This window comes from Stegastes partitus, unplaced genomic scaffold, assembly GCF_000690725.1.
Source record: "Stegastes partitus isolate 25-593 unplaced genomic scaffold, Stegastes_partitus-1.0.2 Scaffold803, whole genome shotgun sequence".
NCBI classification, from domain to species: Eukaryota; Metazoa; Chordata; class Actinopteri; family Pomacentridae; genus Stegastes; species Stegastes partitus.
Genome location: NW_007578534.1, coordinates 140051 through 164280, shown reverse-complemented (window position 1 = coordinate 164280; position 24230 = coordinate 140051). Strand labels below are relative to the sequence as shown.

General features: G+C 42.3%; 2 protein-coding genes across 2 annotated transcripts in view; both read left to right on the top strand.

Moving 5' to 3' along the window:
• LOC103365010 (breakpoint cluster region protein-like) overlaps positions 1 to 18873 on the top strand; it is a 117422-nt gene extending 98549 nt beyond the window's left edge. The window contains exons 9-25 of the mRNA XM_008292331.1: positions 212 to 333; positions 1069 to 1234; positions 1390 to 1509; positions 1880 to 1955; positions 2177 to 2281; positions 3173 to 3247; positions 3534 to 3631; positions 4486 to 4617; positions 8363 to 8422; positions 8787 to 8896; positions 9904 to 10043; positions 10515 to 10649; positions 10835 to 10940; positions 12774 to 12936; positions 13015 to 13800; positions 18158 to 18317; positions 18605 to 18873. Of these exons, the coding sequence (XP_008290553.1) occupies positions 212 to 333; positions 1069 to 1234; positions 1390 to 1509; positions 1880 to 1955; positions 2177 to 2281; positions 3173 to 3247; positions 3534 to 3631; positions 4486 to 4617; positions 8363 to 8422; positions 8787 to 8896; positions 9904 to 10043; positions 10515 to 10649; positions 10835 to 10940; positions 12774 to 12936; positions 13015 to 13104 (1698 nt within the window). The 3' untranslated portion in view covers positions 13105 to 13800; positions 18158 to 18317; positions 18605 to 18873. The remainder of the gene's footprint in view (positions 1 to 211; positions 334 to 1068; positions 1235 to 1389; positions 1510 to 1879; positions 1956 to 2176; positions 2282 to 3172; positions 3248 to 3533; positions 3632 to 4485; positions 4618 to 8362; positions 8423 to 8786; positions 8897 to 9903; positions 10044 to 10514; positions 10650 to 10834; positions 10941 to 12773; positions 12937 to 13014; positions 13801 to 18157; positions 18318 to 18604) is intronic.
• Positions 18874 to 21115: 2242 nt separating this feature from the next.
• The window catches only part of adora2ab (adenosine A2a receptor b), a 10392-nt gene continuing 7277 nt past the window's right edge, over positions 21116 to 24230 (top strand). The window contains exon 1 of the mRNA XM_008292330.1: positions 21116 to 21257. The gene's annotated coding sequence lies outside the window, so the exon portion shown is untranslated. The remainder of the gene's footprint in view (positions 21258 to 24230) is intronic.

Below are 24230 nucleotides of genomic sequence, written 5' to 3'. Positions count from 1 at the left end.
AACAACTGTCCCAAAAATATACCTGTGACTCTATTATACGCCACCAAGATGTTTATATGACACAAGAATTTCTTTTTTAAATGTTTGCATGTCACTGATTCCCTTCCAGTGCACATCCCTCCAACTGGAATCATTGAGTCCAGCTGTTTAGTTGTCAGCATCCAGAGCTTTGTGTTACTGACCCGCCGCCGCCGTTGTCGTCTTTCCACAGAACCGGCAGCTGCTGAGGGACAGCTTCATGGTGGAGCTGGTGGAGGGAGCCAGAAAGCTGCGGCACGTCTTCCTCTTTACCGATCTGCTGCTCTGCGCCAAGCTGAAGAAACAGATCGGAGGGTAAGAAGCGTCTGGTTTGTTTTTTTTCACACCTCATCCGTCCTAAAGTTAGACTGACTGTAACAGTGAATAGTAATCAGGTTGTGCAGGAGACACGCTGGATACCTCGAAATCTGACAGAGTGGAATGAACTATGTGGAAAAATGACATTTATTTCTTCAGGTGAGATCATTTTTAGTGTCAGATCTATGAGGCCTGAGTTGCAAAACTTAATGTACAGCCAATGAAGCCATAACATACAAAAAAAAGGACATTTTTTCTTGTGCACATAGCTTTTTTTTCTAGTTTAAGTTTAAAATTAAGCTCATTTTTGCTGGATATGTGTCGTGTTCTCTACCACACAGGATATAGGTCGTCACATAATCAGTGTATCTTGTGTTTTTTTATCCTGCATGAATATATTTCTTAACACTTATTGCACTTTTGCTAAAAATATACATGTTTGAACAATGAGTCATCACCAGGAGAAAGTTCAGTCATTTCACATCATCGTAGAACTAGTTGTCCTGTTGTTGTTTTTATCGCTAATAAACATGTTGACCTACTTTTCTCTGTCTTCCGATGACAGTAAAGATTTGTTGTTTAATTTTTTTCTCTCCCTGCTTTTCTATTTTCTTCCCTCTCTGCCGTCTTCTCCTCTTCATCATTCCACCTCCTCCTTCATGCTGCTATTTTTACTCTCCTTTCACCGTCCGTCCCCTCTTGATTTTTTTTCCTGCTCCCGTCCCGCCGCAGTAAAAACCAGCAGTACGACAGTAAGTGGTACATCCCCCTGACTGACCTGACCTTCCAGGGCCCCGAAGAGACCGAGCCGCTCACCATCCCTCAAGTCCCGGACGAAGAGCTCGACGCCATGAAGGTCAAGATCTCGCACCTCCGCAGTGAGATCCAGAGAGAGAAGGTGAAGATGCGCTAATCCAGATTTACACACACATGTATTCAGAAGCAGATGTCGCTGAAATCTGTTTACATTATAATGATGATCCTCTTATTTAATTAAGCTGAAACCTAACGATGTTTAACAAGTTCTAAGTTTGCTTCTCTCTGCGGTTTCAGAGAGCCAACAAGGGTTCAAAAGTCATCGATCGCCTCAGGAAGAAGCTTTCCGAACAGGAGTCTCTGCTGCTGTTGACGTCTCCGAGCATGCCCCTCAGACTCTACAACAAGAACGGAAAGGTGACGACACCCTCCATCTTAAACCTGTTTCTTCAGCCTCTTTTCTGCTCCATCATCCTTCCCTGTGCGCTCCACTTCCTCACATCTCCACATATTTCACTGCTTTTCTTTCGCTGCATTCCCAGCACACTATCCCCTCCCTGAACCTCTTTAAGATTAATTCCCTTTTGATCTGTCTCAAACTCTGACTTTCTTGCATCAGTGTGGAGCAACCGCGGTCTGATATCTTGCAGCTGTTAAAGCTGGCTGAGCAACAGTACATGAATGCCGACTTTAAACTTGGAGTGTGTGTAATCGCAGATATTTGTCCTTTTTTTTTTTAATTTTATTTTTGAGCCCGCTTCTCTTTAACTCTTTCTGTGTGTTTCAGAGTTACGGTTTCCTGATTTCATCGGATTACGAACGTGCAGAGTGGAAGGAGATCATCAAGGAACAGCAGAAGAAATGTAAGAGTCCCATGTTCTGTCCAATCCAGCTCAAGCTTTTTAGTTTTAATCATGGAAAACATAAATCGATGCACTTACATGAACTTTAGATGTTACTAATCCCTTAACTTTGAAAGGAGAAGCCAATACTTTGCCCTAAAACAGAGAAAACACACATTTAAATCATACACATGGTCTGTTTGAGCGTCATTTACAGTCTAAATGTTTTGTCCTTCCTCAAGGTTTTAAAACTTCCTCGCTGACTTCCATGGAGCTGCAGATGTTGACCAGTTCTTGTGTCAAACTGCAAACTGTCCACCACATTCCGCTTAGCATCAATAAAGAAGGTAAGCTGCTAATGTTCAGAGTTAAAAGCTGTTTTTAACCTCTGACCCCAAACAGTTTCTGGGAATTTTACTGCTCTTGTCTCATTGCTTCTCACTGCAGGATGCAATATAAAGTCATGCTATAGATGTTTTACTAGGTTTATTATCCTTATAATTGTTTTAATACTTTGCTCCTGTCTGTTCTGTGTCACCACATCCTGCAGTTCAGCCCAAAACTCCCTGAATTTTGTCACAGGACTGTTGGTTGAAGCTAAGTTGCTAATGGCTGCACAGTTGCACCACAGAGCGCAGAATTTTTTGTTTTTTTCAGAATTTTGTGAGAGCAAACGGTTTGTTTTGAGGTCAGTTTTAAATGAGACGTGTAGAATAAAATGTTTTTTTAAGAAATATCACAATTTCCCAACAGCAGAAAGTGGAAAACCTGACGTTTCTTTCTGTTTCCAGAGTTTCTGGCTCTAATAAATGGTATAATATCACGTCTTGCACGTATTTTACAAGATAAAACTGTCTTTTTCATATTAATTTAAAGTCTTGCGGGGGAAAAATAAATTCTGCTGTGTACCATCATAAGGCTTTTGGGACCCTGTATACGGACATGTGGTTATATTTTCATACTTTCTTGATTTCATGCTCTGTCTGTGTGCACAGCAGCTCCGTTTCAAACCATAAAATTCCCCCCCGGAAAAAAAAAAACTGTCCTGGAATGAAACAATAATGATTAATAATTGTGGCGTGTAGAAGTAGACGTGGGTTCAAGCCACATGTTTTCTACAGTACAGGGCTGTTTTATCTCTTCCTTCCATGTGTGATTCTGCTCCAAAACAAACACACATCTGCATGCTTTTCTAATCCCTCCTCGCTGTCTTTTTTTCTCTCTGACTGTTTTTCCAGAGGATGAATCCCCCGGTCTCTACGGGTTCCTGAATGTAATCGTCCACTCTGCCTCCGGCCTCAAACAGAGTTTGAGTGAGTCAGTCGCTTTCAGCCTTCACGCAGACAAACAGAGAACGCACATAATCACACGACACGAGTTACTAAGACGGCTCAGCTTTAATGTGATCATGCATCAGCGGAGTTATAGGTTGAACTTTTAGCACTTAATTGGCAATAACTAGAACTGTTTAACTTGAAATAAATGGATTCGATTTGTTTTCTGAGGATGCTTTCAAACATTTCGCCTGTTTTCTGCTAATGTAATACTTCACAAAGAACCTTTAAGGGGCCCAGTAAATGTCATTTCTTTCTCTATCAGATCTCTACTGCACATTGGAGGTGGATTCCTTTGGCTTCTTTTCAAATAAAGCCAAGACGAGAGTGTATCGATACACCACTGAACCCAAATGGAATGAGGTAAAAGATATGTTGCTCTACATATTTCCAGCTGGAATAAAAGATTCCTGCAGAGTTGCTATTACCGGTGGGGGTCATATAGTTGTTGATGTTAAATATTTGACATTTTTAACAATTTACTGAACTATATATAACCAACTCATGCACAGATTTGTCTGCAAAACTATTTTATCAAAGTTGCTCAACACTGGAAAAAAAAAACGGTGTGTTTATTTTCCTTCCACTCAGGAAGACATACCTGAACACATTTCCTCTTTGGCACGGTTCACGCTGCCTGTCATGTATCTGACATCTGGTCTGTTAATCAGTTAACTGTCCGTCTCTGAGTGGTGAAAATAATGTCTCACCAAAGAACATCTGCAACCCCTGCAAACATGTAACAAACACGCGTGTGCATAAGGTAAGGCGCACGTACAAAACCGTGTATGCAAAAAAAAGAAAGAGGACACAGCTGGAGTATCGGTTCATCCGCGGTACAGTATTTTCCACAGCGGACCCGAAGACTCTTTGAGGATTTTGCTCAGCAAAGTGGAAATAATATTAACTAACGAGGAGCTGCTGGTGATGACTCACATCTGTCCAAAAGCTAAGTGAACCAGCACAGTGTGGGCCTCCGAACGATGTGCAAACCATATGCAGAGTGCTGTCTTACGTAACAGCAGAGAAAGTTGGTCGGCTGTGTGTTGCAGTGGGATGTATGGATGGAAATACGAGGGGATGCAGACTTCTTTGTGAAGGTATCATCCCTTCGTTTGTGCCACTGTGCTCGGATATTTTTTCCCCACCTTTTTCTCTGCCACATAATCTTCCAACAACTATTTTCATGTCTTCTTTCTTTTCTTTCTTTCCCGAAGGAGTTTGAGATTGAGCTGGAGGGCTCTCAGACCCTGAGGCTGCTCTGCTACGAGAAGTGCTACAACAAGACCAAGCAGAACAAAGAGGATGGAGAGAGCACAGACCGCATCATGGGGAAAGGACAGATCCCGGTATGACATGACGTCACCCCCTCCCCCCTTTTTTTCACCAGACCCACCGTGACTCATTACTGATAGACGATTATGTCACCATCAGTGCCACAAATCTATTTAAGTGACTTAGGTTGTCCATGATGTCGCGACTGGCTGATGGTATCCATTACCTGAGTGTGTGGTGGAAGGGTCGAGGTTGGTTAAACGCTGCTTTATGTCGGTGAGCGCAATTTCAATATCAAAGAGTGGCGATACGTCAACCTGAGAGGATGTGTAGCGTCTTAATAGAATGACTCAAAGCTCTTAATTCTCGTCTCACTGATCCATCATCGCGCCGCCAGGTTGGGTTGTTTAACATATCCCTCACAATCCTGCACAGGTGGAAATGACATCGACGCTGTGATGTGGCCGTGAGTCTGACTGATCGTGGGTTTAGACAGCCGCTGATTAGGTTGCCAAGACAACAGCAGCCTGCAGGATGAAGCCAAGTGTCACTCGTGAGATCAGCAGAGAGAAAGATACCAAAAAAAAAACTATGATTGTCTACTTCAATCTGCTAAAAAATCCCTCTTCTTTTACTTCTCCACCCACAGCAGGGCAGATGTGCACATGATTGGACTATATTCTGCACAAGTTAGCGTCTAAAAGATGTGTCGCAGCTTCTTTTTTCTGAAATAAAAGCAAGAAAACTACAAAATCAGGATAATATAACAGCCGGTGCAACATTTTCTCTAAGCACACTGAATGTCTAACAGCAGCAGTGTTCATTCTGAGCGATCCGTATCATCATCTGTTTTGGTCAAATACCAGGAAATCTACCTACACAAGTCTCCCGTGCTGTCTAGCAAACAGTGGCTTACAGTCACATGCTCCATCTAGTGGCTCCTCCGGTAATCCTGAGACATGATCCCCTCTTGACAGATGATGTCATTGAAAACAAGCCGCCTGGGTGGTGTGAAAGTTGCTCAGCAGGATTTTCACAAATCCCAGACAAGAAGCTGCCACTCCTGTCTTCGGCACAAGTCGCGGCGGCTGATTAATCTCACGTTTCACTCTGCAGTTTGAGTGGTTGGAGCAGAAAAAGACGGCTGTTTACCCGCCAGAGCGGCTGATGCTGACGAGTGATGCTAAGACGTTGGTTTTAATTAGGTTTCTTTGGGTTTATTCTCCGCTTTGTGGGCTTGTTGTCGACTCGTTTAAGCATTGTGGTTGCCTTTTTTTAGTAGCGGCTTTTGCTGACGACATCAGTTTATCCTCATCCTTGCATCATCTCAGATGTTCCCACATTTGTATCTATTACCAGAGCAGTTTAAATTGGAAAAAGATTGTACTCAGTATAATAGAAAGGCAGTCGGTCTCTGCGAAACCGCAGAAAAGCGTTAAACAATCCTGCAGCTTAAGACAAAAAGACCGACTGAGCTCACAATTAAAGGTCACTGTGGCACTTAAAGCACACAAATGTCAACATATTATATTTTACATGCATTCAAAGCATGTTTTTACAGCATCTTTTCCATGATTTCATCCCTTTAACTCACTTTTATACGTTAGTCCCTTTGTTTCTTTAACGTACACATCCTCCTAAATCTTATATTCTTTTATTTACCACACTAACAACTTGCATTTATGTGCAGTCCTGTATGCACCCTGTCTCCGTCTGAATGTGCTGTAAAAAGACTTTAAATTTTTACAAAGCATCTTAGAACTGTTGGCTTCATTCCAGCATTTAATAGGCTTTTGTTTTACAGATGTGTGATTTATTGGAAAATTCTGCGTCGTTAAACAACACAGGCCTCTGCTAAAAGTCCAGAGGAGATAAAATCATATCTGCTGCCTTAATATGTGATTTTTGTTCTTTAACAGGAAGCTGGAGAAGCTCCTACAGCTTCACTGTTTTTTAGTGGAATGTAATAATTCGTTATAGATAAATTTTCTCAAGCCGCAGAGCGCTCTCGGCAGCGAAAGATTCAGTTATGAGAAACATGATCGGGGTTTACAGGCAACCAGATGGGGCTCAGGCTCGGTAAACATACAACATACAGTATTCTGTGTCTGTTTGTTTGTCAGTCGTGTGTGTGTGTGTCTCCGTGCTCGGCTTTTATTGGCCCAGATGGCTCGGCTCTTCAGATCCGAGTGTGTTTGGGTGTGAGTTTAGTCTCTCTGAATAAATTATGTTTGTTTATCGCGTTTCTAAAAATACAGTAAAAGGATGCAACGTACCAGCAGCACCTTTTGAAAACGTTCTGCTGCGGCGGAGGGAAGATTAGCACAGTTGTAACTTTGGGCTCCGCTGTCAGAACCCAACAAGTACGTAAGTAGGACAACTGCACGTAGGGATAATTTAATCTTAACAAAGCAAATAAGCATTAAACATCCTCCAAGCCGCAGCGGATTATGAGGGAAAATGTTTCTTCATTCATATAATATAAACAGTTCTTTGATCTACTGAGATCTCAGTTTGTACAGATTCTTGTGCCGTTTGCTCATGGCCCATAAACTTTATAAATTCCAGCTTTTTGTGCGTAACCTCCAAACAAACAGGCCGACGAGTCGGCAAAAGCACCAATTACAGCAGCGTGGGAATGCTTCATTACACGTGAATACATGCAAAACCCTTATTAAGTAAAAATACATATAATCAGCTTTAGTGCCACAGTAGTGCATCAGCAGTCAGGTGTCTCTGTGGCTGACGGGTTGTTATATGTGTCAGTGTTAGATTGTTAATGCTGCATCAGTGCACAGTCAGACTTTTACTGCTGAAATTACAGTTCGCTTGGTTTCCAGTGGTTCCCAATTTGTGGTTCGGGGCCCCTCGGAAAGATCACAAGATGAATCCGAGGAGATGAATAATGAAAGAGGGAAGAAGGAAAGTTTGGGTTTTTTTTGTTTATGAAATAACGAACAATTATAACAGTTATTGAAGTGAAGAAGTTTTAAGGGGGAATGAATCTCAACTGAGGGCTGCAAGGTGGAGCGGTGGTTAGCACCGTCGCCTCACAGCTAGAAGGTCGCCGGTTCGCGTCCCGGTGAGGACACCTGGGATCTTTCTGCGTGGAGTCTCCATGTTCTCCCCGTGCAGCGTGGGTTCTCTCCGGGTTCTCCAGCTTCCTCCCACAAGGTCCAAACATGCTGAGGTTAATTGGTGATTGTAAATTGTCCGTAGGTGTGAATGTGAGTGTGCTTGGTTGTCTGTCTCTAAGTGTAGCCCTGTGATAGACTGGTTACCTGTCCAGGTGAACCTGCCTTCACCCTGAGTCAGCTGGGATAGACTCCAGCCCCCCATGACCCTAGTGAGGATTAAGGTGTAGAGATGATGGATGGATGGATGAATCTCAACTGCCTGAAATGTGACAACCACACCCAACTGCACACTTTTTTTTTTTTAAATCAGAGGTCACAAACCAACAACGAAAACACTGGCTTAATATTGAAGAAAGAGTTTTGTGCTGTTAAAATGTCATAATTAAAATAGAAGGTAATTTGTGGACGTCTAAAAAGGAACGTTTCCCTCTGAAATGTGATGTAGTGCAAGTAGAAAGTAGCAGAAAATGGAAGTTTTTCAACTAGAATTATGCAAAAGTGTAGTACTTGAGCAATGTACTTAGTTACTTTCCACCACTGTAAATGGGGAACATGTCAGCTTACTCACATTTTCCCCCAGTAGGCATCCATCAAGGTGCAGATGTAATGATTTAGACCAAACTAAATGTAAGCGGTTTGTGAAAACGCAGTGCTAATATGCATCGTGTGTTCATGTTGCCAGCTTGACCCTCAGACGCTCCAAGGAAAAGACTGGCAGAGAACCGTTATTCCCATGAACGGGGTGAGTACATCACATTAATCCCACAGTTATTCTACTTTTTTGTCTCTACTTCCTCACTTCTCTGTTAGAAAGTAGTCAAATCTGATCTTTATCTGCGCTAAAAACTCATATAAGGTGTCACCGTGAGCTCCAGTAACACTTTTACATTTATACCGTAGTACCACAGCGCTGAGGGATAATCTAAACAGTTCCTCCAGGATGTGGTTTAGCAGTTTAAGTCTACATCTGGTTTAAGCATGGCGGGATTTCCTCCAGATCGCGGAACGCTATCGCAGATGGATTTTTCAGGCTTGTGTGGCGGCTTCTCGCCTCCGTGAACTCGTTTTTTTTTTTTGACTCTGAGCTCTTTTTTTTCCTGTGTCAGATCGAGGTGAAGCTGTCCATGAAGTTCACCAGCAGAGAGTTCAGCCTGAAGAGGATGCCCTCGCGGAAACCCATGGGAGTGTTCGGAGTCAAGATCTCCACCGTCACCAAGTGAGTTGATGTTAAAATAAAGAAAGAATAATCATGTGGCCACGTGTGCTATTCATGATTTTGTTGGTCTGTTATCTTCTGTGTTCTCCAGTTTCTCAGGGCCTCCACTTCTCTCATGCATCTCCTTGTTTCTTCACTCACATCCCACAATGTTACACTCATGGTTAACTGTTTTCCCACCATGTTACTGTTCTTGGATTGGCCCAAATGTTTAAGAAGTCACCACATTTATCTGGTTGGATGGATCCACTTGAGGACTGTATCCCTTTTTAAAATCCTCACTGTTACTCGTTCATCAGCGTTAACGAATCCACATGATCTTCTGTGCAGACGACGACAGTTTTATCCTAAACTGAAGCATCATCCAGAACTTATGTTTTATGCCATTGAACAGTGAATGTTTAGCCATGTTAGTGCTTTGAGCTAAATGCTAATCTTGGTAGCAACAGATTACATGTTGTGTGAATTGTGTAATCAAAAATAAGTAACTACAATCAGCCTGGACTGTGTATGAAGAAATGTGAAATTAGGTCATAGGTACATTGTCAAAGATTGGTTAAAAAGTAATTGATGTACAGGTTTTGCAGAGCTAAAAATAACTAGTTTTGAGTAAATTGGCTTCCATGTGTTGGAATAAGCTCAACTTTAAATCATCGTGAACACTTTGTTGCTCCAATTTCTTCAATCAAAGGAGCTGAAAGGACAAAGGAGGGGGACAGTCAGGAGGGAAAGAGCTTGCAGATGCATCGGTGTGTTGCATGTTTGCAGCCGTCGTTGCTGATGAGTGACACTAATGAGGTTTTAAAGATAGCAAGTAGGTTAACTAGAATTACCAAAAAAATCAATTAGCAGTGTAGGTAAAACATTTTAACAGAAACACAAAGAAGCAGAGTCCTTCCTGTACTAAAAACAATGCAGAACACACATTTAGCAGCCTGTAGATTATATTTGCATTATTGATAAAACAGTTTTTTGGCAATGAATCAATGCTTTTTGCTGTCGTCCAGGCGAGAGCGCTCCAAGGTGCCCTACATTGTCCGGCAGTGCCTGGAGGAGATTGAAAGGAGGGGCATGGAGGAGGTGGGCATCTACCGAGTGTCGGGGGTGGCCACTGACATTCAGGCCCTGAAGACTGCCTTTGACACCAGTGAGTGCAGCCTTTCCTCTTGTGCAGTCATACAAGTGTCCTCATTTCTAGAATCTGATTAAAGAGAAACTCAAAACCTTCATAAAAACAGAACATATTGATAGTATGACTCAATGATTGCTTTTGTACAGTGTTTAATATTGATTGTATTTACATTCCCTGGTGGTATAATACTACTATAAGGACCATGTGTTATCGTATTACCACAAATAAATCCTTTTAATAATCTTTCTAGAGTGTGAATCAGGTGATCATTACCATGAGTTTGTGAAGATGAGGCATTTCCCTGATGTGAAAATGATTAACCAGGCTCAATAGTTTATACTAACTTGTGCATTTGCGACCAATAAATGCATCTTTTGTGAAGTGGGTGTATTTTGCTGACGGTTACGAGGCGCGGCGACTTCTGCTCGCACCACCAAGGTGTTTCCCCCCATTTATCTTTCGTCACTGCAAACCTGTCTCCCGCAGATAACAAAGATGTGTCGGTGATGATGAGTGAGATGGACGTCAACGCCATCGCGGGGACCTTGAAGCTTTACTTCAGAGAGCTGCCAGAACCGCTCTTCACTGACGAGCTCTACCCTAATTTCGCAGGCGGCATCAGTAAGACGCCGGGCTTGATGTCATTCACGCATGACATCGCTCGTAATCGATTAAGTCGTTAATCAAGCACCGCTGGCTGTTTTAGTTGAGATTGATTGTAGCAGCTGCAACTTCTGCATGTCTGCTAAGAGTTTGCTGTGAAAGAAACAGTCTCCTGATCAGCGGTGTCTCTTCCTTCTGTGCAGCTCTGTCTGATAGCGTCGCCAAAGAGAGCTGCATGCTGAACCTGCTGCTGTCACTGCCAGAGCCCAACCTGGTCACATTCCTTTTCCTTCTGGATCACTTGAAGAGGTACGAGCTCAGTTGTTCGCACACAAGTGTAGAATGTAGATATAAACACACAAAGACACAAAATAAACCTCAGCAACATCAATCCATCAATTTCCAGGAGGTACATTTAAAAGCAGCCAGTTGAAGGTTTAAAATTCATTTTGGTGTCCCAATATTATCAAAATCATCTTTATCCAGAGAGTTGTATCGCTATATCGCTTCGACATATGAGTCTTCAAAATGGTTTACCGATGCTGCTTTTATGCCACGAGGCGTTCAACAGCAAAATGTCCTCCGGTTACCATGGTGACTCTGAAGAGGCTGAAACATTGTATGAGCACTAACAATGCAGATGCATCTGTTTAAAAGCGCTGCGTGAGTGAATAATGGATGGAGCTGGGGGATTTGTTGTTATATTTAATGTATATTTTGAAGCAAAGCTTTGGTTAGTTTGCTATTAGTTGACTTTTTTTTTTTTACTTTTGCTTGATTATAAATCATTTAGTCCAGAAAATAGTAAAAATGTCCTAAAGTCGATAGTTTTTTGGGGGTCCAATCAACATTTCAAAACTGAAATTGATTCATTTAGAAATGATGTAAAATGTAGGAATAAATATCTGCCTTGTTCTGCAAATTAACAGCAGACACAAGGCCCAGTATGGTTTCCGTAAGGTCAATGCAAATATCAATTATTAATAATCAAAGAGCCCAATAACCTGCCTTTAGAACCAATACACAATGCATTTGCAAAAAAAAATAAAAATCTTGGTGTCGAAATTCCAAAGCCTCCAAAAGCTCCAATACGAAACTTCATTAAAAAGCCTTCATTTATTTATGTTTAACATATTTTGATTAAAAATCAACACGTATCCTCCAGCGTCGATAGTCTATTATTCATTACCAATCACGTAATGTGTGGGAGGGACACTGCCAAATGGAGAGTTAGTTCTAATGCAGCTGCCAGAACCCAGATTTAAACTAATTTATTACATCAGGAACCGGCTAAAACAATAATGAAGCCGGTAATCAGAAAAATGCCGAATATCTGATCTGACAATCTGCCGGACCAATCACTGCTGGAGCCCTATGAGGTACTAATGACTGTCAGAGGTTGAGGAGCTTTTGGTCATTCGGAAATTGGAAGCAGCAGGCGTCCACCAAAAGAAGTCCGACATGACTCAACTGAATGCTGCTAAATCTTTCCCTGCACTAACTAAAGAGTTCATGTTGTACTTTTTGGGGTTTGCCCTTTCGTCTAGTGTGTTGTATAACATTTTTGTGCATGTAAACGGTCTACAGACTTCTGAAGCTCATACCAAAGAGAGTTCTCGATATGCATGTGATGCAACTCGATTCTAAAATCTGTTAGGAAACGCCTCATCCGGGTTTTTCTTCCATTACTTGTTGATGCAACACATTTGCGTAACGCCCTCAAACAAAGAATGAACAGCTTCCTCGCTGTCCGCCTTCATTAAAATCGCTTCTGCTGCTCCTACATTTATCTGCCTTTAGTCATAGCACGGGGGGTTATAACCACGTTACCTTGATTACATCATACCAGCTGACCAATCAGAGCAGATTGGGCCTCTCAGGTGGGAGGCCTTAAAGAGACGGGATCTAAAACAGAGCATTTCAGAGAGAGAAAAGGTGCTGCAGCAAATGTACAGCATGAGAAGTTTCTGAACAATGAAGCTAGTAGATCCAAAAAGTAAAGTTCTGAATCTGTAAATGTGCGTAATATGGGCTCTTTCACACCACGCAGCTCCATCACTACACATGAACACCTGCATGTACGTGCTCTGTATGTACTCCATCTGTACCTCTAAATGAACTTGTCTGTGTTCGCCGTCCCAGGGTGGCAGAGAAGGAGTGCATCAACAAGATGTCGCTCCACAATCTGGCAACAGTGTTCGGGCCGACTTTGCTAAGACCCGCTGAGAAGGACAGCAAGATCCCCGCTAACCCCACGCAGCCCATCAGCATGGGGGACAGCTGGTCCCTGGAAGTTATGGCACAGGTGGGCCTTCAGTCTGTTCCCTCCGGCACAGATCACACAAAGAATGTTGCTAATCTGTTTTCGTTCCTTTGCGCTCAGGTCCAGGTGTTGCTGTACTTCCTCCAGCTGGAGACGATCCCCACGCCGGACAGTAAACGACAGAGCATCCTCTTCTCCACCGAAGTATAGAGCTAACGCTGACTCTGTGGGACTTTGACCCGAGAAGGTGTGAAAAAGAGACGGACACTGGCTCAAAGTGAGCCTATTTGTAGTATGTTTTTGAATTGACTGACTCCGTTCGGCTCTTGCGGCTGGGAAGGATTGTCTCCGGCGATACCTGCTGTGCTTGAACACAAGAGGGTGCCACTGGGCCTCCGACGCTCAGAGGATGCGAGGTCCCTGCCATTCATATCTCTCATTACCTGATAGTTAGTATGATTCCTTGTACCTCCGGTGATTTTTATGGGTACATGCGCCATCCACATTTCCCCACCTTGCTTTTCGTCGGTCTCGATGCTGAACCTTTACAGACGAAGACGTTGGAACGATCGAAATCAGACCGCAAAGAAGGAAACGTGTCTCGTCTTGATTCTTGGAAATGGTTTCGCCCACAAATCTCTGCGTATCTTTGCGTTTGGGGCATTGTTCTCTATTTGTGTTTATTTTTGGACAATCATTAAGTCATCTCAAACATTGCTTCACGTCCTGTTGAGGAAAAGAAAAAAACGTGTGTCTTACATCATGTCGGTGCATTCTTTGAGACAAGAGGAAACATTTGTGCTGTGTGTTGGGAGCCGAGAGTGCAGAGCTGCCACCGTACTGGCTTTTTTTTTTTTTTTCTTTTTTCTTTTTCTGTGTCGAAAGAGACACAGGAAGCCAACACCGGTAGGTTAAAGTGTTTACAACGTAAACAAAAGTGTTGACGTGTGTAAAGGAAAAAGAAAAAAGAAAAAAAGGAACCCAGTGATTAGTAAACAGTCTGCGGGTTTTTTTCCAACCATAAATGCAAATGTCCTCCGTTTGTGTCTCAAGATAGTCTTCAGCTCAAATACCCAGGAAGCAATATATTTTCTAACATAGGAACTGTCTGTTGCTGATGAGATGTCCGTCTTATTGTAACATCTTGCCAAATTAATATTTTTTTGTTTGTTTGTTTGTTTGTTTGTTTCTAGGACAAAAGGAAGCCGTTGTATTTACAGATAGACTACATGTACATAATCTTAAAGTTGTATTTTTCTTTTCGGTTAACAGTATAATCATTGTTGCTGTTATTGTAATTTATTTCGGGGGCGGGGAGGGCAGGGGGCCTGGTGGCGAATTTGTTTTTCTATGTGAACTTTTTTGTTTTTTTTTCTGTTTAAGAAAGTGGTAGGTCTTAGCCTTGACTTCAAGTCTTGCAGTAAATAAGCAAGATTTAGCCTTGTTCTAATAGAAACTACTCAGCTGTTCTGTCCAGCCTATCGATGATTCATTTAGATCTTATTATGAAAGGTAACCCACACGTTGTAGTTACATACTGTATGCTGCTGTGGAAAAAAAAAAAAAAAAGGCACAAGCTCTTTAACTGCTGGGGGGGGGTTCCTCGGCAGAACGTCTCCCGTCCAGAGACCATCGCCTGTCTAGCGTAGACATTATGCAATGTCATGATACAGCACACACACACACACATACACACAACACGTATGACATTGTCTCTCTCTGTTTTTGTTTCATCTGTGGCTGCACTCATGTTAGAACTACTGTATTACAATTCAAGTGGCCTGAGCTCTCCGCGTTTCGTGTCCAATGAAGAATATCTTTTGGGTTTTAATGAAGGAACTTTTTTGATTTTTATTTTTTTTATTCTTTTCTCGCACATTGTCTGCAACTCAATGGCCAAGTTAGAGAAGAAGCTCATCTTGTTGATACTAAAATGACATATTTTGGATTTCTGTGTCATCGATTTTAACATGCAGGCGTGTTTTCGTTTCCTTCCCGTTGCTGCTGTCCTGTTGTCATAGAATCGGATTCGGGATGTTCGTGCGGATCTTGTTTACATCGCTAAAGGATGTCCTTTTCTAGTCAATTTAAAGATCGCGACTGGTTTCCCATGTATGTCACAGGCATAAAACTAAAACCAATGCATCTGATAAGGGCTCATGTGTGCTCGTGTCCACGGTGAAGATTGAAGGCATACATGAGAAGACAGAGTTGTTTTTTCGCCTCTCGAAAGGTTCTTGAGGATTTTAAATACATATCAACTCCCTAAATGTTGACTTTACTTCGCCCTCGCAATGTCCCAAAGACAGTTTCGTTGTCGGTTTAGTCTATAGGTTATCAATTAAACATCATTAAAGATTTCACTCATTTTACTGCCATCGTGTACGTCCACTAATCCCGGCCCACTGTAGCACACTCACGCTCCTTCGTCGTCTGTATTTTCGGGTGCGAGACAGAGAATGAATCATTCATCTTATCACCCCACGCGTCACCTTTACAACAAGTCCCGATTGCCTGCACTGCTCTACCCTATCGTGCCTCGACACTTATGCTTTTGTTCAGCGTCTGTGGTACTCTACACGTCGGTGGGAACGCCGACAGTGACGTTCATTCTCCTGTTGCCTTTGCTGAGGACAGCCACGCGTCTTTCATCTCTTACAGACTAAGACAGGACCTTAAACCTTAAGCACGGTCTTAGCTCGTACTCCACATGCCTGTTTCTACTCGCCACCTTCATCTAAATGTGATGCTGTAACTGCGTTAAAGTTGGTCTTATTCGGGGCAGAAATTTCTTTCCCACGTCCTTAAAAGTTTCATCTCCTCTAATGCCTTTTATTTTTATTTATTGATGCTTTCTCCTGGTTCGGTATAAAACGGTCTGCTGGATCTATTTATTTATGATAAAATGTCATGGAAAGCTAATGTGAGTCTGTCTGGTGTGCTTTCTTTGGGAAGTTCCGTCTAACATCTTGTTAAAGCTGCAACGGTTTGTCTCTGTTCCGTCCCAGGATCACGACCAGCGTGTAGAACCGCAAAAATGTCTCTTCGATTCCTGCACCGTCGGCTCGTGTTTCAGTCCTTCGTGTCGTACAACAGACTGGCCACTGTGATTGTTTATCTGACTTAGATAACCGAATAGCAGGTGCAGGTTCTTGTCGATTTAAACGGTAGATTCTGTGAGTAACTCCCAACTTCTCCTCCTTCTCCATAGAGTTGTATAATATGTATGATACTAGAGAATACATAATTTGGTTTCCCTTTTATTTATTGTGGCGTCCACTGATCGTTTTGAGGATTGAGCCGGTGCACCTCTAGTCTCTTTAAAAATCTGAACTGTCGGTATGTGGTAGAGGAGAAAAAAGAGTTTTATATTACTCTGAATCTGCATTGTTTTGGTCTGTTGATTGTCACTGTAATTGCATGTAAACTTCCATAATACAGTTCCCCTCCATAACCTCAGTCCCAGCCAAAAAATGAAAAAAAAAACATTTTCTGTGGAGTAGCCTGAAGATATGGTACATATAACTCTATATGAAATCTCCTGCATTTATTGTACATGACCCTGGTATCTTATCACTACACGTCCACACTACAGGTAATACTTTCAGATGACCCTCTGCTGCCACTTCTCATGCTACCATTAAATTAGGCTACTTTAATCTTTGGGGAATAGTTTTGTTTTATTCAACGTATAACAACGTGAAGCTGAGGACGAGACTTGCTGACCAACCACGAACACGTTCTCTTTTTATCCCTCAACTTTTGACTCTTGTTCCTGTTAAATATTCAATGTTCTGCTTGTAGAACTGTAAAAAGGAATACTGTATTCTGAGGGCAAACATGTTTGGAAGGCATTTGCAGCCTATGTTTGTACACAAAAATGTTAAATAAAATCTCCTGTATCTACATAGAATGAGGAAGCTTTTTTTCTTTTTAAAGCCTGCTGTCTGGGATTTGTCTCCCGCAGTGTTTTTTAACTCTTACCTATAATTCAGTGTGGCAATGTTCATGACATGATGGATTCAGCATAAATACAATCAGCTGTTTGCAAATTAGCACGATTCATTCAATTCATATATTAGCTGGTTAGCAAACTTCATGTAATTGCAGAGTTTTTTTAGGGTTTTTTTAAGAGAATTTTTTTAATTACTTAACTGATATGTATCACTGAAAATGCCCCTTCATTCCTCTAAACCTCAAAACCCACCAGCATGTTTAAAACTTATGTTATTTTTAAAATTCGCCAAAATTTCACCATTTATTAGAGCCAGAAAATTTAAAAATGGAAATAATTGTCACAGTTTTAACTTTCCTACAGTCCTTTCCACCATTCAGTTGTCTATACACATCCATTATCTCTACACCTTAATCCTCACTAGGGTCTTGGGGGGTTGGAGTCTATCCCAGCTGACTCAGGGTGAAGGCAGGTTCACCTGGCCAGGTAACCAGTCTATCACAGGGTTACACTTAGAGACAGACAACCAAGCACACTCACATTCACACCTACAGACAATTTAGAATTACCAACTAACCTGTTTTAGGACCTTGTGGGAGGAAGCCGGAGAACCCGGAGAGAACCCACGCTGCAGAGGGAGAACATGGAGACTCCACGCAGAAAGATCCCGGGTGTCCCCACCGGGACGCAAACCAGCAACCTTCTTGCTGTGAGGCAATGGTACTAACCAACTGCGCCACCTTGCAGCCCGCAGAATTGTGAAATTTTATTTTAATTACTTTAATCTCCATGTTAGAAAATTTGAATAAAATAAATTGTTTGTTCTAAAGAAATTCTGCAAAAACAAAGAAATCTGCGCTGATCTGTTCAAGTCATTACTGCCTGAGCTGTAATCAACTATCACGTGATAAAGATTCAGTGACTTTTCAACTGGACTGCAGGCTCTGACAACATAGATAGGGGCTAAGCATGGAAACAAATGAAAAATGTAAGCAGTAAAACATCTTTTTCTAGTCCTGGGATCACATGTGGGCACTTGGGAAAATGCTGTATTAATAAAAAGTCGCCTTTAGCCTCTTTAATCAGTATTCTAAGATGTACTTTTTACCAACAATAATTTATCTCATCACTAAAAGTTTCTAACTATTCTTAAGGCCAATTCTTAAAAGTTTTTTTTTTTTTTTACATGCCAGTGCTGGTGTTTCATTAAACTGTGACGTCTCTGTGGGTTTCACTGGAATTGGAGATGCACACAACTCGAAAAGCATGCTTTTATCCTCTCTCACTGCATGTTGTGAAACCTTTCAGATGGAGAGCAGCAGCAGGTGACTGAAGAAGACGAACAGCAACTCCCGCTGACTGATCTTAGAGACCACAGGTTCAGATCGTTGCTGACTATTGAGTCAGACACGATGTTTGAAGACACTCGGTGTCTCAGGAAAACCTCAGGAAGCCGCATTTTGCAGATGTAAGTCGCGCTGATGCTGCTCTGCTGTATTTTGAACATTTCTGTTCGTAGCTTCTGAATCTCCAACTTGTCAGGTTAGATCATGTTTAACATAATTATTGGGACATTTATTCCTAAATTTGTCAATGTTGTTATCACATAACTGTCATAATTTAGAGCGAAACCTTGAACGGACAACAGGATGTGACAAATCAAAGCAGGCTCAGTTTTGTGTGTTCTTGTGTTTCTGCACAATTTCTTTCACATCCTGAACCCTGCATGCTCAAAACCGTATTTTCCTTCAACAGGAGACAAATTCTGGGTTTTACAATCTTCCATTTAATACAAAAACATCCCAAACATTTTGTTTGCAAGTGGAGAAGCTTGTTGAGAAGTGACGAGTCATTGGTGTTACTAAAACACATGTAGACTGGCTGGTTGGACTCCTATGTCCCCCTCAACAACAGCAAGTGTAAAGAGCTGGTCCACTGTTTAAGGACCATGATGGAATTAGCGTTGCTTCTCCTGAATTTAAAGTTCAACAAATGGTCAAGGCTATCTTCCAACATAAAGTAAACTTTCCCAGGAAGGCTGAGAAGTGTGATACCCCCATAATTGGAGCTGACTCTCCGGTCCCCCTTTTCAAAAATGACAACCACTGCCTTGGTTTGCCACTCCACAGGCACCGTACCCAGCCAAGACAGTCCAACAATGTCCATAGCCTTCAGCATCTTGGGGCAAATCTCATCCACACCTGGTGCTTTGCCACTGAGGAGTTTCCTAACTTCCCCAGCAACCTCTACTACGGATATGGGCGAAGATTCCCTCAAGTCTTCAGGTTCTGCCTCCTCAGCAGATGACATGTTAACCAGGTGATGGAGTTCCTCAAGGTGCTCTTTCCATTGTTTGACACTGTTCCCAGTTCAGGTCAGCAGTTCTTCCCCGCGACTGTACACAGACTGAACAAAACCTTGCCGAGCCTTCCTGAGGCATCAACTGGTTTGCCAGAACATCCTCTAGGCCAGGGGTGTCCAATCCTGGTCCTCGAGGGCCACAGTCCTGCATGTTTTAGATGTGTCCCTCTTCCAACAGACCTGATTCAAATGATCAGGATCGTTATCAGGATTCTGCAGAGCTTGATGATGAGCTGATCATTTGAATCAGGTCTGTTGGAAGAGGGAAACATCTAAAACATGCAGGACTGTGGCCCTCGAGGATCAGGATTGGACACCCCTGTTCTAGGCCAACTCAAAGTCCTTCTCCACAGCCTCTCTGATCTCCTCCCACACCCAAGTTTTAGCTTCTGCAACTGCTGCAACCACAGCAAACTGAGACCCCCAAGCCAACCAGGCCCAACAAGCCTCCTTCTTCCGCTCGACAGCTTTGGGTTTTTAGGTTGCCACCGCGACAGGCACCAGTTGCCTTCTGGCTGCAGATCCTGATAACCCTGCTACAATGGAGACTTGTAATGTGGCTCACTCAGATTCCATGTCCCCAACTTCTTCCAGGATGCAGGAGAAGCTCTTCTAGAGGTGGAAGTTGAAACCTCCAGAGACAGGGGCCTCTGCCTGACATTCCCAGCTCACCCTCATTGTATGTTTGGGTTTACTTGGTCTGTCCGGGAGCCTTCCCCGGACAGTTAACCCTGAATCCCCATTTGAAGTTTCAGGGTTAACTGACTCAAAGTTTCCACTGGTGTGTTGTTATTCTGTGCTAGTCATAGATTGGCCATAACAAACATGATGTTCAACCATCAAACCTCATTTCAGGAAATGAGGTTTCAGGGTTAACAGACTCAGAGTTCTCACTAAACCTGCTTTGTGAAACAGACCCCTACTTCTCTCTTCACCTAAGCGATTCAGACATATGGCCACAGGTCTGATGACATGACTACAAAGTCAATCATTGACCTTTGGCCTCAGGTGCTCTGGTACCAAGAACACCTGATGGTCGAGCATCGTGTCTGTCATGGCCAACCTATGACGAGCACAGAATAACAACACACCAGTGGGCTTCAGATCAGGCAGGTATTTATTTTCTATTTTCACTTTGAAACACACTGAAGCACAATAGCTGCCCTCTAGGCCAAGCCACAACTAAGATACCTTAAGCATGAGTCTCAGATATAATAACGTGATGGAGCAGCGCCTAGGATGGCACCAGACTGTAATATTTTATGCAAAGTATCTGGAGTGTGGTGCAAATTCCACGGATACACAACAATATGCAACAAAGCCCAGCAGTGTAATTCAGCAGTAAACCTAATCCTTTTATTGACTGTGTGTGTTTTACAAATACTCTAATTTACATAAAACAAAACAATGTTGTAATTATAGTGAGCAGAAGCCTATAAACTAGATTTGATTTTATTTCACTCTCAGGTTTTTTTTCTCTCTCTCATCTGTCTGCCTTCGATTATTTCCGTTCACATGTCACCGTGAGACTTTTCTTCCACCATCATCTCAAATATACTGTTCAGAGGACATTACATTGATTTGCATTCATTTCTTTGACACTTCCTGGGCCCCCATTTACTAAACACCTTACCCCAAACTAAAATCCTCACCATAACATTTAATTATGTGCCTCATGGGGACTTGTCTTGTCCCCCAATAGGAAGCAGCATCCCTTAATGGGACTGTATACAGCATTACGTCCCCACAACATATGCAACTCACGCAGACACACACACGAGAGGCGGCAACGTTGCGGCCGCGCGTTTTCCTGTTGCAGCGCCTCGATGCGCACCTTCAGACTACTTCTGCCAAAGCAAACATGCGCAGCGGTTCCCTCTCAAGTTCACATCTTCTTTTCACTTTTGTTTCTGCTCATTTCGCCACATTAAAGCGCTCTACGTGTGGTAGTTTTCTCCGCCTTTCTTGGCACTGCGAACCAGTGGAGTGATCATCCAAACGCATAGGTTGGGTAGAGAGAGACTGCTGTTTCCATCCTATCGATAAGGTAAGAGAAGGCTAACTGTTTGTCCTCCTGTGTTTTGAATGTGTTGGTTAAGATGTGCACCGTTTTACAATGTGAGCAATTTAGAGTCACAGGTGTTTTCATCGCTTATGGATCAGAGTCTGGATTTTACGCACGAAAGTCTCAATCTATAGCCAGGTTATTCTTTATATGATGAAACTTTCACTGCTGTCTGCATGCTGACTTTTTCTGGCAATGAATTGGTAAAAAAGAAAAGAAAAGAAAAGATGCTTTATGACTAAGCCTATGTTCCTGTTTACATACAGTAAGTGCAGTAGTGTGTGTGTGTGTGTGTGTGTGTGTGTGTGTGTGTGTTCATGTCAGTTTGTGGGGATGATGGATGGAAATGAAAACTTGCTTGAGGGTCAGCACTGGTCATTTCCCATCACTGGGCATGCATTACATCATGTTTACTCTCTGTTGTCCTATCTGTCCCTACTATCAGGGCTTTACAATATGATGCCAGTGCCTCCCTCATTAGTTCCACACACAGAGCTTTTGCCAGTAGTAATACAGCAGCTTTTCTTTCACAATAGCTTTCCTTTTTTTTTGGTTTTCCTTCGACTGTGGCGGAGCTGAGCTGGCACATTGATTGACAGAGCAGTGACAGATCCTCTCCGGCAGGATGTGCATTTCCTTATCACTTCCTCCAAAGCTGCTGCGGGCACATATATCTGTGGTCATAATGATAGTGGGGGTTAGCTTTTTGCCAGAGCAGCCAACTGGAAAAAAGGAGAAGAAAGCTCATTACCAGATAGCTTTTGTTACAAGCTATAAACTTCAGAATTGGGGAAAAGGTGCGTAAGTCCTGTTTTGTTTTTCCACTGTAGCTTTGATGGTTTTGCAGGTTCACAAACTGTTGTAGCCTCATGAGGTGTGCTGCTGTTGGTTTTCAAAGCCCCACACCGGATAAACGGTGGTTTTTAAATTCCTTTGGCTTGTGAGAAAGTTTAAAGAGCTCACCGATAGAGGAAAAGTGGGACTTTGGTCAAATGTGCTGCCTTTTGGGATTACTGCTGGTAAAGCCACATGGTTAAAGTGGTACTTAGTTTTTTCTTTATCTTTATCTGGCTCTTTGTGCATTCTCACGTTAAGAATCTTAACATGTAGTTAATCTCTTTTTACCCTGCACGGGGAAGACGGTGTTTGAGAAGCACTGCCTTAAAATATTTCTAACAATAGGAAATGCCGCTTTAGCAGGTAATCAAGAAATAAATCTAGATGTAAATGAAGTTAACTTATCTTTGAAAGCTGCTCATATTAGCAGGATATTAAAAAGGGAAATTTATGTTTCATTCTCCAGTGTTTCTGTGATTCGATATTACTCAATATTACTAGTGAAATTTACCTAGAACTGAAGCTTCATTTAGATCATTTCTGACAAACCTTATCAACCTAATTGAGAATAAAAGCTACCTTCACTTCAAAATATAGACTCTGACAGGCGTAAACTCTTTGCATATGAAGGCTAATCGGTTCATCAATTCGCTTTGTGTAATTCGTATTAAAAATGAATACCTCTTTTTTTTTAAGCGTTGCATCAAAACTGGGGCACTGATAAGCAACAGTGCACCTGAATGAAGATCAGATTGGGTATTGTGTCAGACACGCTGACGTAACATTCCCAAAATAGGTCCCAACATTGCTCCAGTACTGACCAAATATCCCTTTCGTTGCCTTAGAAAAATGTGTTTGTCGTGCATTCATTCTCGTTGAATCTTATCTTGTCTAATCTTACTCACTGTATAGACCTTGGCGGCAACTGGGTCATATTTACATACCGATGCTTTTACTATGGTGTGTAACTTTCACCGTTAGCATGTGTGCGCCGCCCCTCGGTTCACAGGAGGTGAAGACAGGTTTTATATCTAGATTTTTGTGTTTCTACCATCAGCCTGAGTCCATCTGAACTGATGGAGCCCTCAAGATGTCATCACTGGTGTTATAGCTGAAGCTATGCTGTGTTTTTTAAGTTCCGATTCTAAGTATTTGGACAGTTAGACGTTTTTGTTCTTCGGGTTCTGTGCTTCAACACATGCAGTTTGAAATGGATGCCACATTAGAGTATCAAAGTGGCAAGTCTCAGCTTTAATATGAGTAGATTTGCATCGATATAGGAAGAACTTTGTGAGATATCTATAGCCCGTTCAACACCTTGTGCACAAAATGAAGAAAAAATATATATTTTGTTGAATATCCTTTGTAGGTAATAACTGTCTGAAGTCTTTAACCCACAGGCATCATCAGACACCTCGTCTTTCCCGCTGATGTGTTCCCACATTTTCTCTGCAGCCACCTTTATTTCCTGCTTGTTTTAGAGTCTCTCTGCAAGTGCAAAGCAACCGACTGAGGATGTTCCACCCTTTCATCCTAAAAAACTCTTTGGTTGCCTGGCTGTATGACATCGTTGTCCTACGTTGATGCACACAGAACGCTCTTGCGTATCTCTGCATGTATCCTGTTGCTTCTGTCAGCAGTGAAACCGTTAATAGATGTTCCAGTTGCATCGGCAGCCATAACAGTGTGCTTTGACAGATGAGGTGGTGGTGCTGTGGTTCATGAGACTCTTTCACTTTCCTCTCTCCATCATTCTGATAGTAAATACTTCTCTGCTACACATCTCTATTTTTTTATGTTTAGTTTTTTTGTGAACTACAATCTGGTCTTTCTCTTCCTAGGCCTTACCAGGGTTTAATATCTCCTGCTGCCTCTGTGGTTTTGGTCATAAGGTCTACAATAGTGGACATTTACTTCCTAGAGAGGTTTTTTGACTTGCTGTGTCGTGATTCAGTGGCTTTTCTTTCCCAGTGCAGAAGATTTTCTGGTCATCTACAAATCTTGTGCTCCTTCAGTCTGCCAGACCTGTGGCCTACTTTTTCTCCATTGACTGTATATAGAGCTGGACGAACCCGATGTGTCATCACCCGTATGTTTGTTAAAGAGCAGGTTTGAAGC